Below are 18,911 nucleotides of genomic sequence, written 5' to 3'. Positions count from 1 at the left end.
TTGCCCTTTTTAAGGATCCTAAAGCAACGCATCGTTTTTTCATCGAGTTCAGACAGTTTCACGTGTTTTGTTTAATTATTGTGGCTAGTCTTTTATTACCATTTTATTTCTTTTTTTAAGATCTGCACATTTATATCAGTAAAGACCGTCCGCCGATTAGATGAACTTTTATTTGAGCCGATTCAAATTTCCAATTTAAAGGTGTACAGGGCGAAATACAGAAGAACCAATGTGTAATATTAGACCTAAATACAGCTATACAGTACACAGTCTTCCCATTTAGGCTCAGGCGAAGCACCAAACTGACATGATGGACATCATAAGTAAGGCCGCCAGACTTGGAAGAATCTTGATCGATGAGTTGCAGGCGTCTATAGGTATAAGAAAAGATTTAGTTAATGCAAAAATCGTCCAAAGAGTTACTTTCTGCATGCTCGATTTTTAAGGGTTTTTTAAGATAAATTTTTGTTGTTTAATTATATATCTTGATGAAAGTTTAATTGCTGGATCCATGAGGGACAGAGGGTGTGTTGAGCAATGTTAGAAATCTACTGAAAATATCCGTTATTAAGCTAGTTATGGGGCCATTGATTGACATTTTTTAAGTTCAAGATTTTTTGACGAATATAATACCCACTGTTAAATAACTAGAGATCGAGTAATTGTTTTTTTTTAAGAGTTCTATGTGAGTCCATTTCTGAACTGTTGATTTTGAATATAACTGAATGTTAATATTCATAAAGATTCATATTTCAGTAATATTTTTTGATAAAAGTCAGATTGCTACCTAAGATAGTTTGCTTAAAGTAACGTGAAAAAAATTAAAAAGATATCCTACTCCAGAAGATGTTACAAAAATATACTTCAGGAGATGTTACTTGGAAAATTTTAAGCTGCACGATTTCCCTGTTAAAATCGCATGTCTGTTTAATCTTCTTTCACTCTATCTATACACTACCATTAGTAAAGGAACGTATAAAATAGACGGCATTGTCTGTTTTATGAAGTTTCTTACCTGTTTTGCAGGCGCAGCTAGTAGAGGAAATACCGGCAAAGTTTATATTTGTGCAGCCGACGGCATTGTTGTTTGAGCATCCGCGTGTCACCGTTGCTACACCTATAGGGAAATTACTTGATTAAAAGGAGCGCGAATACACTTTTATACACTTATTTTCACCTTTTCTGCATTTTTGTTTATAGCACGAAAAACACCATTATTGTATGATAAACGAACTTGCTGAATGGCAAAATATTAGACAAGAGTGAAGCTGAACTTTATAGGGTGAGCAAGTTTATATTATTTAAAAAATGGTTATGAATCACGAATTTTTATATATTGAAGGCTTTAATAAAACAATAAAGAAAATGCTTTTCGAACCACCTATCCCTATATGCGTGCCCATAAATTTAAAAACAGTTAATCAACGATGGAACGTTTAGTACATTTTATACCCAGCTTTTCTATGTTATCAAAGATCAGTCCCAAAACATCAAAAGCTCCTCATACAAATAAAAATATATTTTTCTATGCACCGAAGCCTATATACGCTGGTACATTTCCGCGGTTTAAACCTGTGTTTTTTAAACTGACGACCGTGAGCGAGTTTCAAAGATCCACGCAGCCTCTTTGAAATTTTGACTAAGAAGCTATATTTGCCAGATTATATCCTTCTAATTAAGTTTATTTACAATAAATCAATTATCAGCGTGGGTACAATGGGCTAAGCAGTTTGTACAGGCATTGACTTACGTGGTAAATAATTTTTCTACGGTGATTGCCTTGATTTTACTTAGTTCAAATAAAAAAATAATAAAAAGGGGTTAAAAATAATGTTCTTTCCTTTCTTAATCGGATTTTCCATTGATAAGTAAACAAATGGAGGCCCTCATAATTTGGGAACATTTAGGTTAAACAGTCAGAAATGACTGGCGATAGGCAGGCTGAGGCCGTACGACTGTATATAACGGTTTCCGCCATGAACTTACCTAGCAAAGAGCCCGAAAGTTTAGAGCACGAGACGTCAAGGCTTCCTGTGCAGTTTTTTAAGTGGACCTTGTCAACGGCCCCGTCCCCACAACCAACATCGGATTGGGTGCACTGGTAGCACTGTATGGCGTAACCTGTAAACAGAGTTTTGTTGCATGCTAACAACTAGGATTGTGCAGTACATTAACGTAGCAAGGTTAACAGCGGTGAATATAACCATTTTGCGGCTATAGTTTGTATGCCAATGTACAAAAGCAAGAGAAGCCCAAGTTACCCACGTTATAACGTCTTTAAACCCTTGAAACACATCGCCAACGTTTTTGCATGCAAAACAATTGCATTCATGTCTTTGACATATGGGTTAAACTAGGTGATAAGGTGATTTAATTTGCATTAAAGACGGGATTGTTGTACTAAAAGTATTTATTAATTTACACGTTTAAAAATCATCTATTCAATTTAATTAAGTCTACTTCTTTCTTGACTTAGTGGCTTACCTGAGCCAAAAAGTAGGGCAACTGCAAACAAAGCATAATAAGCCTTCATCGTTTTAGAATAATGGTGCGCCGAGCAATGGAGGAAACTTTACCAATTCAGGAGATTATACTTCTAAACAGAACAGAATTAATAGCATAATATACAGATTATATGCAAAGTTAAAATGGTTTAAAGTCAAAAACGATTTTCGTGGTTAGTTCAAACTATCATTGTATGCGGCTTCAACTAAAGTAAACCAGTTGGAATAAGTGGGCGAAATCTGGGTAAATAACTATCTCACCAGTTGCCATATAGTAGCTTTTATTTATAAAACATATTAATACCAGAGAACAACTGTTCACCACTAGTCGTATTTGCGGAATGCACAGCAAGATTTTTCGGCGCGCAATTTATTGGCATAGTTTGCGTCACTTGATGTAATGCTTTCCAGTAACCACAGTTTTTCTCTCGTTTTTTAGGTCGTCTCGATTGCGAAATCGCCTAGCAGTGCGTGCACTGGATCAAACCACGGGCGGATCTAAGGGGAGTTACGTGGCTAAACATATGCGCAGCAATACTCACGGTTACACTGCCCTAACTAATCGAAAGAGTAACCGTTTACAGTTTAACAAATATAGACATATTATTAGGGATGATTTTAGGGATAATATAAGTTATCCATCATGTTTGATTAAAAAACAACCTTTGTACGTCCTAATTTTATTTATTTAGCCTGCTTGATCATGGTTTTTACGTGATTTAGTTCGGACCGGGGGGGGGGGGGGGGGGGGGGGTAACGGTATCACAATAAAAAGTTTCAAGTATCGGTTTCATTTTCCTAATATGGATAAATGTAAAACAGCCACACTTCATCTTCAAGTATCGGACATCGCTTTTCAAATATGGATAAATATAAAAACAATCTAGTTAAAGATACACATGTTGACATGTCTGATCCACAAGCATTCTATTCTGCGCACTGTAAGCATCAACAAGGATTTTATGAAAATACTTCAAATTTTAACTTCTGCAAGCGTTAGGCTCTTTGTAAAGCGAGATAAGCGAAACTCTTCTACCAACGTTCCGCCACTCTTCGTCTACCATTTTTGCATACTTCCGTCAAAACAAAGCTCTTCCTATTGCAACTCCCAATCGTTTCTTGACAATTCTTTTCAATATTGTTTATATCATAGATCACTGAGTAAGCTATGGTATTTTTTAGATTATAAACAGATATTTAAATATTGTAGACCACAGCGTTGCCATATCGCTTTGTTTAACAAAAACGCAAAACCGCAATCAAACATAACCTGTAAAATGCTGAACATTTTACCCGTTTGTAAAATGTTTCTATGCGATAAAGTGCTCTTTATATTACTTTAGGAAAATATATATGTGGGCTTCTTTATATCAAAAAAAAAATGTCGAGAGCAACAAAGCAGTTTTTGATGTGTAATGAGTAGGTTAGCGGAAATAACAGTGACAATTTTGAACAAACTGGGACGTGAGAAACAAGAATCATACATGAGAAACGATTACAAACCGCTGTGCGTGCCTGTATTTTAAAATAATTGTGCAGTATTGCTATCGTACGAGCGCACGTCAAATAAACTAATTCCGGCGGCAGCATTGCTTATGCATATAAATTCGTTCTTCAGATAAGTGGACTCATGTGGCTAAAATCACGGCAGACATTTGCTAGTAGGACTTGGAAACTGTTTAAAACCCTCGTTAAATATAAAAGAAGCAATTCTACTTTTACTGCTTACTATAGAGATGTTCAATATTTTTGGATCGAAGCCAATGTCAGGTGGTATTATCGATTCTTTACGACACATAGGCGAAATCGGTTTCAATATTTTAATGTAATATATTCTGTTGTCACCAATTGTAGGCTTTAAAGTCCCAAACCAAGTCCCTTATCTCGGTTGCCCCAAGTCCCTTGTCTCGGTTGCCCCAAGTCCCTTATCTCGGTTGCCCCAAGTCCCTTGTCTCGGTTGCCCCAAGTCCCTTGTCTCGGTTGCCCCAAGTCCCTTGTCTCGGTTGCCCCAAGTCCTTTGTCTCGGTTGCCCCAAGTCCCTTATCTCGGTTGCCCCAAGTCCCTTGTCTCGGTTGCCCCAAGTCCTTTGTCTCGGTTGCCCCAAGTCCCTTGTCTCGGTTGTTACGATGTCGTAATTAGATAATATTAAAGTCTTCCAACGGCCACTGCGAAAATAACACACATGCGCACATTGAATTTTGTATTTTATGACACCAACTTTGATAAATTTATGTACACACCAAAGTCTAAACCAAGGTGAATAACAAAGTTATCAATGCCTATTTTTACATGGAAGCAGATGGCTTCGTACGACATAGTTTGCAGTGCTGGGATAAAAGCGTAAGTCAAAAAGTCTGGCTAAACCGTAACACATCAGTTACTGAGCACTGCTTCCCACCACCTGAAATAGAGTTTTTTAGCAATCAACTAATAGGAGTGTCATATCAGCGAGTTTGGCGCGTACTACCCTTGTTCTATCTGTATTTCAATACAAGGCTTATTTATGTTTCGGTTTCCGAAATTTGTCACCTAATGTCGTAATTACGAAAGTGTGCTGCTTTGCATGGGAAAGCTTAACCGAATAGGTTAAATCAAAGTTGACCAAAACATAAACATCCTTGCGGGTTAGGAAGGTTGTCGATCCTTGATTGTTTTGCTACTAGTTTTAGCCTTTCTAAGTTAGTTTTTTAATTTTACAAGAGGTACGAATCAACAAAAAAAAACAGAATTTTGTTGATAATAAAGAGAATCAAGTGCCATACTCTTAGTATTTCGTCATGTCCGTTGATGTTGCAGTTTGTGCAGTGGCTTGTTGCCAAATTTGTGGGCTATGAAGCAGCGGCTCTTTTTTCTAATGGATAGAGGTCTTTAACTTTTCACTTGCTTGCCGATATTAAAAGGCTAATGTACAAATATGGTTATTTTACGAAATGACAAAAATATTTTCTCAACACTTGTGAATCCAACGAGGCAAGGGGTGCCGCAGTGCACAGTCTGACAATCACATCTGCAAAGGATCATTTAACCGGAAGGTTAGGCTTGTCGTTCGCACCAAACTGAACCAGTCACTATACGAAGCAAGCAATGTTACGTCACTATTATAGATGTTCGATAATATCGGATCCGAGTCGATACCCGATGCTAAATGGTTGTATCTGTGCTTGCATACGATCCCAGGATGGTATATTGGTATACTGTAAGTGCCCATCCGATACCAATGGAAGGCAACTAAACGTTTTCTACGCTAAAGGCAATTTCGGCCTAATAACCTTGTAAAATTACATCTGAAAGTTTTTTATTTTAAATAATTTGCATGTTTGAGCACAGCGATGACGTCATTGGTATCGAATCGGACCACGATACTTTTTGTTCAAAATATCGGGTATCGCCATCGGAATATAACTTTAAGTTTTGGAGATCCCCAGTCAGTATAGACATTATGCTGTGGATTGCTCACGCGACTGTCAGTCGTGACAACTGTAACTATATGTGTCCACGCAAACCGCACGATCGAAACTGCAAAAAGACAAACAGTTTCGCGTTGTTGAGTTGCTTTGTGATTAATTAGCTCAAACGAGGGCCAACGACCCACGGAAATTTCTAACGACCCACGGAAATTTCTTGGAAATACTAGCATCGTGACCAATATCAGCGCCGGCAGTCGTCCCAGGATGCGACACGGGTATTTCCAATAATTATCCTTTTCTTATAACAGCAACCTTTTTTCCTTTTTTTTAAATTTTATTAAAGATGCTACAGAGATCCATTTAAATTGTGTCGTCCAACAGATTGCATGTAGAACAAAATGTTGTTTGTGTTATGTAGGTCAATGAATCAGCTCAAAATACAGGAAAGACTATTTCCTATTCGTCATATACTATACAGCAGGGTTCGGCAACCCCTGGCACGCGTGCCAAAAGTGGCACGCGAGATGATTTTTCAGGGCACGCCAAATGATTAACGCGCACGTTCACCTTAAGAGAGTGCAACCATTTACATCACTAACACTATAGGTCTAACAAAATGGTTGCACACATTTCCAGTTCGATCTGCAAGGTTCGTGTCATAAGCTGGTGTGTTAACTATTGTATTTAAAATTGTTTTATGTGGACGTTACACTTGTTGTACACGACTAACCGTTCGTATCACGTTACATTGCCCTAAAATTGGCGTGGATTTTACTTTGTTAAAGGGCATTCTACATTAAAAGTATAAGCACCTGTTTTTTTGTGTGAAAGCAAATCTGGTAGTCACACTTCTAGGTATCGGCTGAAATGCGTGTTAACTGTTACGGTGGTATTCCATATGGTGGGATGTTTTCTATGACTCCTATGAGTGAATTGCTAAATATTTCCACTTTTTTTAGTCACGTAAATGGGTGAAATACAGGCTGTAGTGATTCTCAAAACTGTGTGCCGCGGCACACTAGTGTGCCTCGAGAGATCGTCAAGTGTGCCGTGTATCTTTTTGTAATTTTGGAAAATAAGTTATTTGTATTACCAATTGGCATATATGCAAGCATTTTAGACTTAAATACGCACTATCCATTACGAATTAAAAGTATTGAGATATTTACATATTGTATATGTAGTGCGTTAAAGGCGATATTAAAGGCGATAGTAAAGTTAATATATCGTTGTTCTGTTAAAGCGTACTGCGAAATACTTAATATTTTTTAGTGTACCGCAAACCAAAAAAGTTTGAGAACCACTGCTGTAGAGTCTGGGCCAAATACGCGTGCAGACAGCATATATTTGCATTTATTCAGCATATTCAAAGTGAATAAATTATGGCGATAAAATTGCAAAAGGCCAGTTGTGCCAAAGAGGTTTAACAGCCAGGCGTATCTTTTTTACTGACCGACTCGATCAAAGAGCTTTAAACCTAAGTTTTTAATTTCTTTTGGGGCGATTTTAAACATGATTCTAAACATATTGGGACGATTATTAATCGTCTTTGGTTTAAAGTTTAAAATGTTTATTATTGGAATAAAACCTACCTGTATATGAGTTCTACCAAACTGTCATTTTACCAAAACTATGAGAGAAAAAATAGACTAAAGCAACACATACCTAAGGCGCCACAAGATTGTTATTTTCAAAGGCATGCCCAACAAGCCGGTAATGACGAAAATATAGCACGAAAATACCCATAATAATATGAGATAACATCCTCCGCGATGGAACAGATCAGAGCACGAGTTTTCCGTGATAAGTAATACTTGATTAATGTCCACATTGAGCTAGGAATATAACGTTTTTTTAAAGCAGAATAACATTTTCAAGTCTGATCAAAAAAACGTATTGCTATTAATCAAAAACACAATAGGAGAGGAGTTGTTTTTGATTTTCCTGTCAATTTTTTACGAATAATAAGTTTTACTGTACTTTATTAATTTGAATTGGTAAATTTCTTAAACCAGTTTGCATGTTCTGTTTTAAATTTACAGAACGACATTTTAAAGCCTTTTGGCAGGCTGAGTCAGGTGTGTGCAACGAAAAGGGTTGTTTTTAAATAAGTTTGAAACCTGAATTGCAAGACCCAGAAATGGTATACTACGAACAAAATTCCTAAAAAGAACGAAATATTGCTGACAACGACAAGACCGACACAAACAGCATAGATAGAAGACTTGGGACGATTCTTGATGATGAATTGCACATGTCTAAAAAATTACAAGGATTTTTTATCTTTGTGAAATAAATAAAATTTGCATTGCAACTTTTGTATGCTAAATATAAGCCTATTATTTTACCATTTGTTCTGTAACGCAAAAGAGGTGAACAAAATAAATAGGCATTTGTCAAATTTTTGCTTCGTAAGAGTAACAGCCATTTTAATTATAATGCTTTACTAAATAAACGGGTCCTAATTTCAATTTTTATTCTTTTACCATATTTTATGATTGTTTTGCCAATCCCTAAGGAGGAAAAGACGTATACACACATGAACAACTTAGTTTTTTACAACAGACATGGGTCAACAAGAGTTTACATTACAGAGACAGAAATATAAATGTGTTTATGTGCGACGTTAAAGAACCTCTTTATTGTATGCCCTTCATGGATTTGAGACAAAGTTTCATAAAATCGCTTACTAAGACACTCAGCTCCGTAACAGATGCCGAAATTTACATACCTGATGTACAAAGGCATGTGGTTGTAGCAGCCGCCAGTATGGTGGATGACGTACAAGTTGAACCGGTCGAAGTGGTGCAAGCTCTCGCGATAGTGTCTGTCCCTAGCAAAACATTACCAGCTGTGTTCAAATGTTATACCTTTGATGTTAATACACTGCATTTTAGTACAAAAGAGTCAAGGGTGGATATTTAGCCGTAACACTGCGTCATGTAATTGTGAACTCCATTCTATTTTGACGTTGTAACAAAACAAGGGTTATTAAACTTTTTTACCTCGGACCCCAACAACTTATTTTGGCTTCGCGTGGACCACGGAGCAAAGAAATTTCAGATATGACATCATAAATCGACGTCCTAATACAAATAAACTTCATAAATTTGTTGATTTAGGTCCTAAAAATGTGAATGCGAAATTCAATCTAGATACAAGGAAAAAAATCGTAAATTTTTTAATTAAACTGTTTTCTTTCGAAAAATTGTTTACTTCTGAAATATAAACAAATATTTCAATTAGGCCTTCATGGACCCCCTAAAATCAATTCACGGACCCCCGTCCCCCAAGGGGTCCATGTACCTCAGTTTAAGAACCCCTGTGATAAAGAGATTGTTGCATATATCAGCTGTCAACCAGCACTAATTTAACTTTTTAATATAGCCGTCCTTTTACCTCCAACAGAAACAGTCACTTTTGAGCAAGCATTAGTTCCGTCAGGGCACGTTGTAAGGAAACCGCTTTCTACAGCACCGTTCGCGCAACCGAATGATGCACTCAGAGTACTGGTGTAGCTGCACACGTAACATTGCAAAGCACAACCTGCAATTAAAAATACTATAGTAAAGTGTTTCTCGGCCTCTTTTTGATGCGCCTGGAAATCTCGTAATACTTTGACGAAACAAGGCCAGCGTGGCGAGAGCACGTCGTTTTCGGATTTTGTTAGTTGCATTATCAGTCTAAAGCCAAGTACCACTATGCCATACATAATTATCTTACATTACATCATATCAAGCAGTATTCGAATCTATTTTTTGGTCACTCAAACGAATTTATTTCGATAAGTTTTAACTTCAGTTGTACATTTGTGCACGAGATCGCTTAAACCAGTGGTTATGAACCTTTTTCATCATGTTGACCTCTTTAACTGATTCCAAAAGTTCCCTTGAAACTTAAAAATTCCATAAAAATTAATTAATTAATTACTTCTGGTTAAGAATTAATTACTTCTGGTTAACAACGCCTAAACCCAGCAAAAATTAAAAAAAAAGTATTTAACCCTTAGTGGCCTTAATCATTACATACAATTTAATAATTTTGGGCTTCCACAAATACCAGCTAGTTTCAATTCCTTGATAATAAAAACGGTTTCTAGTTAAATATAACTAGGCATATATGTTATCATAAACTAAAATAAAGATGCCCTTTAAATCCTTATAGCTTTCGTAAAAAGATCTACCTTATTTTAGGTTGGTATAGAATAAATTGTCACTTGTTTTAGTATTAAGGAGACTGAAAAACATTTTTACATAAACGGATTCGACTTAGAAAAATTACAGTTATCTTCGAGTGAATGTAAAGAACGGTTGTGTACAATGTTTCGTGCAAGGGATTAAATCATACCGGTTACACTGAAAAGTCAGTCCCTGGAAAAGTCTTTCCAAAAGGTCCTTTACCTGTCTCCATGAGAAAGCAAATGGAAATCAATGATAGAACAAGCTTCATGATCAAGAACTGTTATTTTAAAGACGCTGCACCGTATAGTCTGTTTAAAGTAATTAAGTCTCGCTACAACTGGACACAATGTAAAACCATTAACAACAGGATCTACACGAAATAAAAATAAAAAGTTAAAATCCTACACTTATTTAGTGATTGGCTTATATAAAAGCAGTGGTCGAAAAATGTAAAACTTTAACCTGTTTGAATTCAACCCAAGGTGTATTGCATACTATGACATGTTGCGCTGTGTGACTTAAACCCTTCTAAATACAATTTCTGTTAAATTCGACTTTAAATTCCGCTTTTTCATTCGAATCTCTTTAAATGCAATTATTTCGCGATACGCGCAATTAGACTGGATTTCAGCATTTTATTTGCGCGCGAGTTAGTGGCTCTTTATTTTTTTGATTAGTGGCCCTTTATTTTCTTCAAAAAGTTTAAACTTTTTTGTTTAGCTTTTGTCATTGTATTAACCTCTGTAACGAGCACAATGACAATGCTAGCAAACCGTTTCGAGCAGCATCTGACTGACCGTTAACGCGAAACTCATAAACCATTCAAATAGCAAAAACTGACTTTTAAGTAGTAAAACTACATTAATGTATATCAAACGTAATGTTAACTACATCATTTGTGACGTAACTATGCATGATAATTAAAGGTATGGCATGCCTGTGATCGACTTTTGTGTTACCGCTCATAAATGCTAAAAAAACAAATTATTAAGAGTAAAATATTTATAAAAATTTTTTTTTGGGGGGGCATTGCCCCTCAGGCCCCTTCCCCTGGCTACGCCAATGTTTATGGGAGGGGGACTGAAGGAAGATCTATTGTTTTGAAGAAGGAAGTTCTGTCGTGTTACGTATTTTACCGTCAATCATGGAATTTCTGTGCTCTACAGCGGTGAAGGACTATATATGACTAAGTCAATAGCACTCGCTTTCGTCCATTTCAGCTTGAACACAATATTCACTTGGCTGCGAGTGAAACCATTATAATATATTTCACACCAAATCATAAGTTATAACGCAGCTCAAACATTAAAGATGTTTGCAAGACATTTATTAATGCGAAGTTGTTCTAAAGAAAACAGATGCAAACTGTATCTTAGTAAATGAGTGAGTGCGCATTTTTATTGGGCTGGTTGCACAATATACACCATAACGTTAAAAACACATCCTGTCTTTTTACTTTATTAGTTTTCCTGACTAGTCACATCTTATACAGTTCAAAAGTTCATAGATGGCCACCTGAAAAGTGTACGGCTTCCGTTTTTCAAGACGTGACGCTTTGGGGCTTCTAATGTCGTGTTTCGAAACACCAATTGAGTAGGCCTATACGTCATTAGTTATTTTAGTCGTTCTTCAATTTACACTGAAAATCGGTCTAAAATACTCTCATAAACTGAATAGCTATTAACTATGTGTTTTTGCTGTACACCATCTATCGTCTAGATTTTTTCGGCGAACGTTTGAATAGTCAGTTAAGCCCCGGCGCAGCAAAACAAAAAATCTTTGCACTTTTGCCCTTTCCAACTGACCGAAATAAGAAACCAGAGAGGTTTGCAATCGAATCAATCGCTATTGTCTCCCATAGCGCTATTTTGTTGGAAATTCACTGTTTTGAAATATGATCCGTCGCGACCAGAAGGAAAGAAATTGTTGCCACACCGACCTGTACAGGCACATCCATTCAGGCCTAGACTTAACATATCGCCTATTCCTAATAACCACCTTATGGACAAAGTTTGCTTGCTTTTGAAGTAAATTCTTTGCAGGCATTCACCTTTTATTTTTAAAATTGTATTGCAGAGATTTACTGTGAATTTTTCATAATGCTTCTGTGAAAATGTAGGCGATTTCTGTTTTTTAGGTAAAAATGCTCCCGAACTGAAATACGAACAAGTAAAGTATGTTCATACAACGACCTTTTCAGCTCATTTCTAATGTCGGAAACATTCGAGCCAAATGCGTGGAAAATCATCGAATTGTCTTAAACCTATAACATAAACACCTCGCAGATTAACGTCAAACGTTTAGCACATCGATTGACTCAATCCCGGCGTTGCAAACGAGTCATTTTGAATGGACTGAAACCATAATCAAGTAATTTACAAAATAACCACGTAAAGTCATTCTTAACTACGAAAAAGTCAGGCCTAAGTCTATTAGTCATTTCTGTGTTAAGTCAGTTGCTTGTCGAGTCATTAGCATCAAAATTCATTGTTTTTTCCAAACAAATTGATTGACATATTTCATCTCGAGCAATATTTTACCCAGAACAAAAAAACAATAACAAGTAACGTATATTTTAGGCCGAACATTGAAATCCTTTAATTTTAGCAAAATTGTATTTATTAAGACTAAAGGATTAATCTGAATCTAATTCGTATGCCAGGTAGGCTTTATTTAAGACAGGTTATTTCAACAAAAATACTTAAGGTAATGTTATTTAAAAACACCAACTTAATTATACTTAAGTCAATCATTGCCTTAAGTCCTAGATTGATTGTTAATAAAATGATACTGCAGGTTTGTTTATTAAGTATAAGGACTAAAAAATAGACCATTATAAGCTATATTATTCATAACCCTGCAAGTTTTAAATGATAAAACTCAAGAGTTATGTCCGAAGAATTATACAAAACCCTGCATTAATTAGTTACAGGAAGTAATAGTAGACTACCACCTACGTAATCACAGCCAATCGTGCTTTATATTTGTGCCGCTGTGGTACGGAAAAGAGTCTATATCAGTGGTTCTCAACCGCCGGTCCGCGGACCGGTGCCGGTGGGCATCAACTTTCCCGCCTTTCCGCCAAGTATATTACAATTTTATATCATAGTTGCAAAATGCAAGATGTTAAAAGCTTGTCCAATGTGTGACCCAACATATAGCTAATGGTCTACTTTGGACTTTATTGTTCGTTACAATGGTTCAAGTGTTGCAGTAGGCTACAACTCGCTTAAGTCTTAAGGTTTAAAACCAGTTGTATTAGAAACAACTTCCATAACACACATAAAACACGTATAATATTAAAAAGACAGAAGCAAACTGCTTATTAAATTGACGTTCCATTCTTTGCTTTTAAGTTGCATATACTTTTGTCGTAATTAGATTTTGAATTGATTTTGATTTTTAAAGATCCACCGGTCCGCAAAGCTTGTTTTGAAATTTTACCGTTTCGTAAGCTAAAAAGGTTGAGAACCACTGGTCTATATAGTATTTGAATATTATACGGTTTGCTGTTATCTATAACATACGGTTTGTAAGTGTTTAATATGTAAAACGTAAGACAATCAACACATCAAAAACATCAATTGTCAAAGTAGACCACAGCAACATGGTTTAAACGAGTTCTCGTTTTACATATTTTAATAATATTGGCCGGTTGTTAACACAATTTTTTTGCCTGCCAAACTATTGTAAATCGTAGTTATTACGAAAATCAATTTCGATTATTGCACAATCCTTTTATGTCTCGCACAGTTCTGATATTTTTCATTTGTCTTTTATAGTTCAAGTCGAAACACACAGGAGAGAAAACTAGATGTATCGCTATTGTAACAACCCAAACAGCACAGTGACGTCATTAAGACCCATGCCGCGCGTTCGCGCGAAGCGGAAAAATTAGCTATCTGTATCGCCCAGTGGTCGACAAACGGTGGGCCGCGCCCCAAATGTGGGCCGCAGAGCCATTTATGTACTCATGGGCCTCGTGGTAGCCGTACATTCATTGCACTTTATTTTAAAAGTTCGTGTGGCTAAGAATTTCTATCTAGTCTCAGCGTGGTTCAGACGCACTTGCCAAATATGGTCCTGAGGGGCTGTTGAGCTTTAACTATATGTTAGTGCAAAATTTTTCGCTCTTCACGCGTATATTTTTCGTTTTACACTATGCTTTAGATTATGCCATGGCAGTGTTTTGGGCATTATAGGGCGCCGTATAATACTTAACTTTAAAAACAAATATCCTAAATCCGCCACTGCTTCCGTACTGGTTTTACTTAGTCGGCCTTCAATATCTCTGAAAAGAGTGATTTGGGTCACGACAAAAAAAGTTTGCCGACCACTGGTATAGCCCATAAGATATGCGGTTCTTGGCCTATGAATGATTATCCACCCCTGTCATAGGGGAATAAAACCTAGTAGGGAAAAAACATGAATTACGCAAAACGCATTTAAATCATATAGTCAAGCAATTTCAATAAATAACAAGTTACTCCTATGTTTAATTGTCTCTACTTACCCAAGTCAGGTCATTATCATCAAAATTAATAATTTTAAAACAATTAACTAATGAACTTATATTGGCTGTCTTTTTAAACATGATTCCACTAACAGAAACCATAAATAGAACAAATGGCATTCAAACTGTTTTACAAAAGAAAACTACAAATAAATACCCCTATTTAAAAAAATAAATTCTTCAATTTAATCAAAATTGTTTTTAATTAAGTTATTTGAAAAAATTACTGGATGTCTATCACATTGTTTATTGGGATATATTGTATCGACCTTTTAAATTAATTTACGAATTAAAAAATGGTAACCATTTGAAACTGGTTAAAGTTGACACCTTAACTGTGTATTTTTCGGTTTTAGTTTATGTTTCATAAAGGAAGCTAGACAACTTTTGCTTTTAGGTCCATAATCTTGTTGGTATTGAAAAGGCCGAGGTTCGAAATCACGCGGTTTACAAAACAAATAATCTTTACATTTTATTCCAAAATAATTATTTTGAACGTCAGTATGTGAACCAGTCCTATATGACATGTGAAGGTTTTGGTATTTTTGCGTGAAACGATTCCCTGTTTTCTAGAAATGAAGTGCATATTATGTTACATACAGAATGATTAGCAATATGATTTTGTTCTGACCCTGGGTTGGTGTTTCGTTTAGTTGCCGAAGAGAGAGGGCATTTGGCATAATGCGACTTACTGTTTTCTAGAAACGAAGTGCTTAATTTGCTATACACAGGATTATTAGCATATGATAAGAGAATACAGAAAGATGGTATTAAGGAGTTATCGTTCTTCATATATTAACATTGTCACGCCTTTTTGAAATCAAATTAGTTTTATTGTAGTTTGAATCTATAGCGCCTAATCTAACACTAACAAGAAAATTGAAAGCTTTGGCAAACGAAAATTCATATATGTTGAATTTTTGTTTTCGAAATGAATTGCGGTGTGAGTGGAACTTCGTTTCAAGTAGAACAGAGGTCTAATATTTGGCCGCACTTTTATTTGTTTGAACACACAAGTCGAAACACATAGAAAAAGATAACGCTACTAGATATATCGCTATAACAACCCACACAGCACAGTGACGTCATAAAGAGACGCGGCGCGCTTTACGCGAAGCGGAAGGCTGCTGCCAAGAGGGAGACAAAGAGCAGCGCGGCGAGGCTGGGAAGGCTTCGGTTAGCCGAGTTGCATCCATCTAAACAGGTAGGAAGAATGATTTGGCACGCTCAACAATGACATTAACGCGAAACTCCTACCGTAGAAGCAAATTCATATACGGACAAAAAGGATGCTGTTTCATTCGCACCGAACAGCATTTGTAAAAGTTGCACAGTAAAATTGGATTCAAACATCCTGATCATGGCAACCACTGTTTGTTTTCACAAAGCTTTTAGGGGGTGAAATATTGTTTTGTGGTTGACATGTATTTTGATTGATCTAAAATGTAGCAGGGTATTTCACGTGTAATTAAACCATGATTGGTTTATTCATTATGAGGTAACTCTGAGCAAACTTTGAGCTCCAGGGTTGTACTTGTGATTTCAAAAGTTTTTTGTTTTTTTTTGCCATTTTTATACGGGAGATTTGCAAACCACAACATTAAACTATTCCCATTTTTTATTTTAGCACTTTCCACCTTTCAAGTGGAAATCGCACTGCATGTTTGCTTGATGTTTTTGTATAAGATGTACCACGCACACAACTCATAACATAATGGTAAAATTTGCAAATTCCTGATGCCGGCTCAACCTGTGGAAGAGCGAGCGTCATTTTCACTTTTCTGTTCCTTACCTGTCTGACAGAAACATGTGTCGGTGGTGATTCCCAGCAAGGAAGCCGATGTGCAAGTGGTGCTTGAGACTGAGCTGCAAGCCCTTGTCACAGTCTCAATGCCTAAAACAAAGCTCCCGTAATGTGTTATGCAATATAACTCTAAATCTAAACCAAGCTGCGGTATCTGCACACTACCGTCCAGTGTGACTCATTTGTATCTAGGTAAAATTGCAGCGAGCATAATTCTTTTATTACGATTCTAGACAAAAGTCCCCATTGCTTATAGCATAAACACAGTGGGGCGCCCGCCAAACAATTTTTAGGGGTTCTCGGGCTCTACGCCAATTTATAACTTTTTATAATGATTTTATTAGTTTCATTTTGCGTTTGTCGTTAATTTGGCTTCCGCCTTATTATGCTGTCTTATGCTTTAGAACAAAATTGCACACGTGTAGACAACTAACTGAAAAAAAAACGCGGTTCATAATTCTGCGATTTGCGAACGTTTAAGACTACATGTGTTATTAGTAGTCCCTTGGTTTCTTTGTACCTGCGACTGTCCCGATCACCTTGCTGCATGAGGTAGAGGTACCGCTTGGGCATGTTTGAAGGTTGGACGAGGCAATAGAACCACTTGCACACCCGGAAGGTACGCCTGCTACACTGTTACAAACGTAGCATTGCAGGGCGGAGCCTGAAAGCAAAATCAGCGGGTCATGTTTCCGAACTTTGAGTTTGTCTAAAATTGTTCAGCCAAGCGTGTAGTGCATTTTAAAACTAATTACAACCGCTTCGTTGTTTATGTTTCAACATAACAAAAACAAAAGCGGAAATGTGTGGCACACAACGTACAACCCGACAATGCAAGTATATTTGTCTATATATTCTCGGTTATTTAAGGGAAACTTTTGCATTCTCAACATTAAGCCTTACTTTAGCATATAGGAGTTTAGCACTTTATACAGCAGTCCGTAAATTGAGATCAAGTCGACTTAAAATTAAAAGAATAACACAAAATAATCACACACCTGTTCCAATAAGTATAGCAATGGTAACGAGAACAATTGAAAGCTTCATGTTGTTGGCGGAGGTTAAATTAAATTAATTCCTTTAAAATACCTGCTAAATAAAATCATTATTTAGGACCTATATCGTCACTTTTTACTAATTCAATCATTTTTTGGCAAATCATTACCCAACTAAGAATAAAACTCCTAAAACCTAAAGTCAGTTTTGACGTGGTGGAGATTCATTTTTAAAGTATTGATGATGTTCACGGAGTGGAGATCAGATGTGTCGTATCACATTAACATAAATTGATTTTCACATTTTAAAGATTTGTACTTTCATCATTTGAAGGCTGATCAACTTAATAAAAAAATCTGATCTTCTTTAAAACCACGGTTTTAATTTAGTAAAGCCTATACGAAAACTTCGCCTGTCGACTCCTTGGAAAGTTAAACTGTACTAAATAAATAACCAGATCTTCGACAGGTCTGAAATGAGCACGCAACTTCTCTTGTGAAACACATAACAACGCACAAAGCCTAAACGAAATGCGGGCGCGGTTTCTCTGTTTTGCTGTGCTGTTGTGCGTCGATTACCCTGGCGAAAATAAAGGTCTGACTATAGAATTTCACAAGCCCAATACGCGTTACGTAGCAACCGTGTACCAGAATGGGTTACGCGGCACTTCGTTTTATTGTCCTTCATTCGTCTCTCGGCGGTTGGGCAAAGTAACATGAGTCCACACAATATTATCTTAAGAAGACGACAAAAACGGGAAGGGACAAAAGTAACTACAACAGAAATCAACGCGGTTTGTGTAGCAACCGATGTGGGAAATTCAAACAAACACTATAGATAATTAGGAAGCAAGTTACTGGTTTGTTAGGGCGAGCTACAACACGGCGGCGTAGGTTGTCGTTTACCAAAACTCTAACATACTGTAGGCGATGAAATAACGCTGTTACCTTGTAAGTTGTTTTTCTAAATCAATCTTAAACGATGCGTGAATAATAGAATATAATAATTACAAAGAATCAAAGAAAAACTTTAAATAAACAAAGCCTGAAAAGGAATTTTCGGCAATATAACCAGAGTAATAAGGGCGAATTGTTAATTTTATTGTGTGATGGACAAAGCATTCAGAGTATAACAGACTTAATGGCTATACAGAAAATACCAGTGATTTCAGACCTAAACGTTTCTTTCATATTCAGAGAACCTTTATATGACACATGAATATGGTTATTGCTATGAGGAGTAAGTCTCTTCTTTCAAGTGATGTTTTTTTAACTTAATCTGGTTTAACGTTGATATTTTTAACTTCAGCTATCTAAAGAAACTGTTTGATTGCGTTTTACGTAAATCTCTAACTAGTTTTTAATGTAAATAGTTTTCGAACAAGGGTCAATGGCTTAGCAAAGTTAGGTCTAGAATTAATTAGCCAAGCGTGTAGTCCAGTGTTTCGCAATATTTTTTTGGCTTGCGGCACAAATATTTCTCGGCTTTCTTGAGCGGTAAAATAGC

General features: G+C 36.4%; 3 protein-coding genes across 3 annotated transcripts; all 3 read right to left on the bottom strand.

The window, feature by feature from the left end:
- Window positions 1-216: 216 nt before the first annotated feature.
- On the bottom strand, window positions 217-2,590 carry LOC146139612 (uncharacterized). The gene is made up of 4 exons (XM_083393167.1): window positions 2,485-2,590; window positions 1,987-2,121; window positions 1,016-1,117; window positions 217-371 (listed from the first exon to the last, which is right to left on the bottom strand). Exons 1-4 carry the CDS (start codon window positions 2,531-2,533, stop codon window positions 286-288), a joined length of 372 nt encoding a protein of 123 aa, XP_083249293.1. The 5' UTR covers window positions 2,534-2,590; the 3' UTR covers window positions 217-285.
- A 4,739-nt stretch (window positions 2,591-7,329) lies between these two features.
- On the bottom strand, window positions 7,330-15,460 carry LOC146139611 (uncharacterized). The gene is made up of 4 exons (XM_083391801.1): window positions 10,312-15,460; window positions 9,311-9,457; window positions 8,643-8,744; window positions 7,330-8,169 (listed from the first exon to the last, which is right to left on the bottom strand). Exons 1-4 carry the CDS (start codon window positions 10,358-10,360, stop codon window positions 8,075-8,077), a joined length of 393 nt encoding a protein of 130 aa, XP_083247927.1. The 5' UTR covers window positions 10,361-15,460; the 3' UTR covers window positions 7,330-8,074.
- Window positions 15,461-15,586: 126 nt separating this feature from the next.
- On the bottom strand, window positions 15,587-17,582 carry LOC146139610 (uncharacterized). Its single transcript, XM_083391802.1, has 4 exons — window positions 17,408-17,582; window positions 16,930-17,073; window positions 16,398-16,499; window positions 15,587-15,801 (listed from the first exon to the last, which is right to left on the bottom strand). Exons 1-4 carry the CDS (start codon window positions 17,454-17,456, stop codon window positions 15,713-15,715), a joined length of 384 nt encoding a protein of 127 aa, XP_083247928.1. The 5' UTR covers window positions 17,457-17,582; the 3' UTR covers window positions 15,587-15,712.
- Between the last annotated feature and the right edge of the window lie 1,329 nt (window positions 17,583-18,911).

The sequence above is a fragment of the Ascidiella aspersa genome, chromosome 6 (assembly GCF_963924565.1).
Source record: "Ascidiella aspersa chromosome 6, kaAscAspe10.2, whole genome shotgun sequence".
NCBI classification, from domain to species: domain Eukaryota; kingdom Metazoa; phylum Chordata; class Ascidiacea; order Phlebobranchia; family Ascidiidae; genus Ascidiella; species Ascidiella aspersa.
Note: the sequence above shows the minus strand (reverse complement) of the source record. Positions and strands in the feature narration are given on the sequence as shown.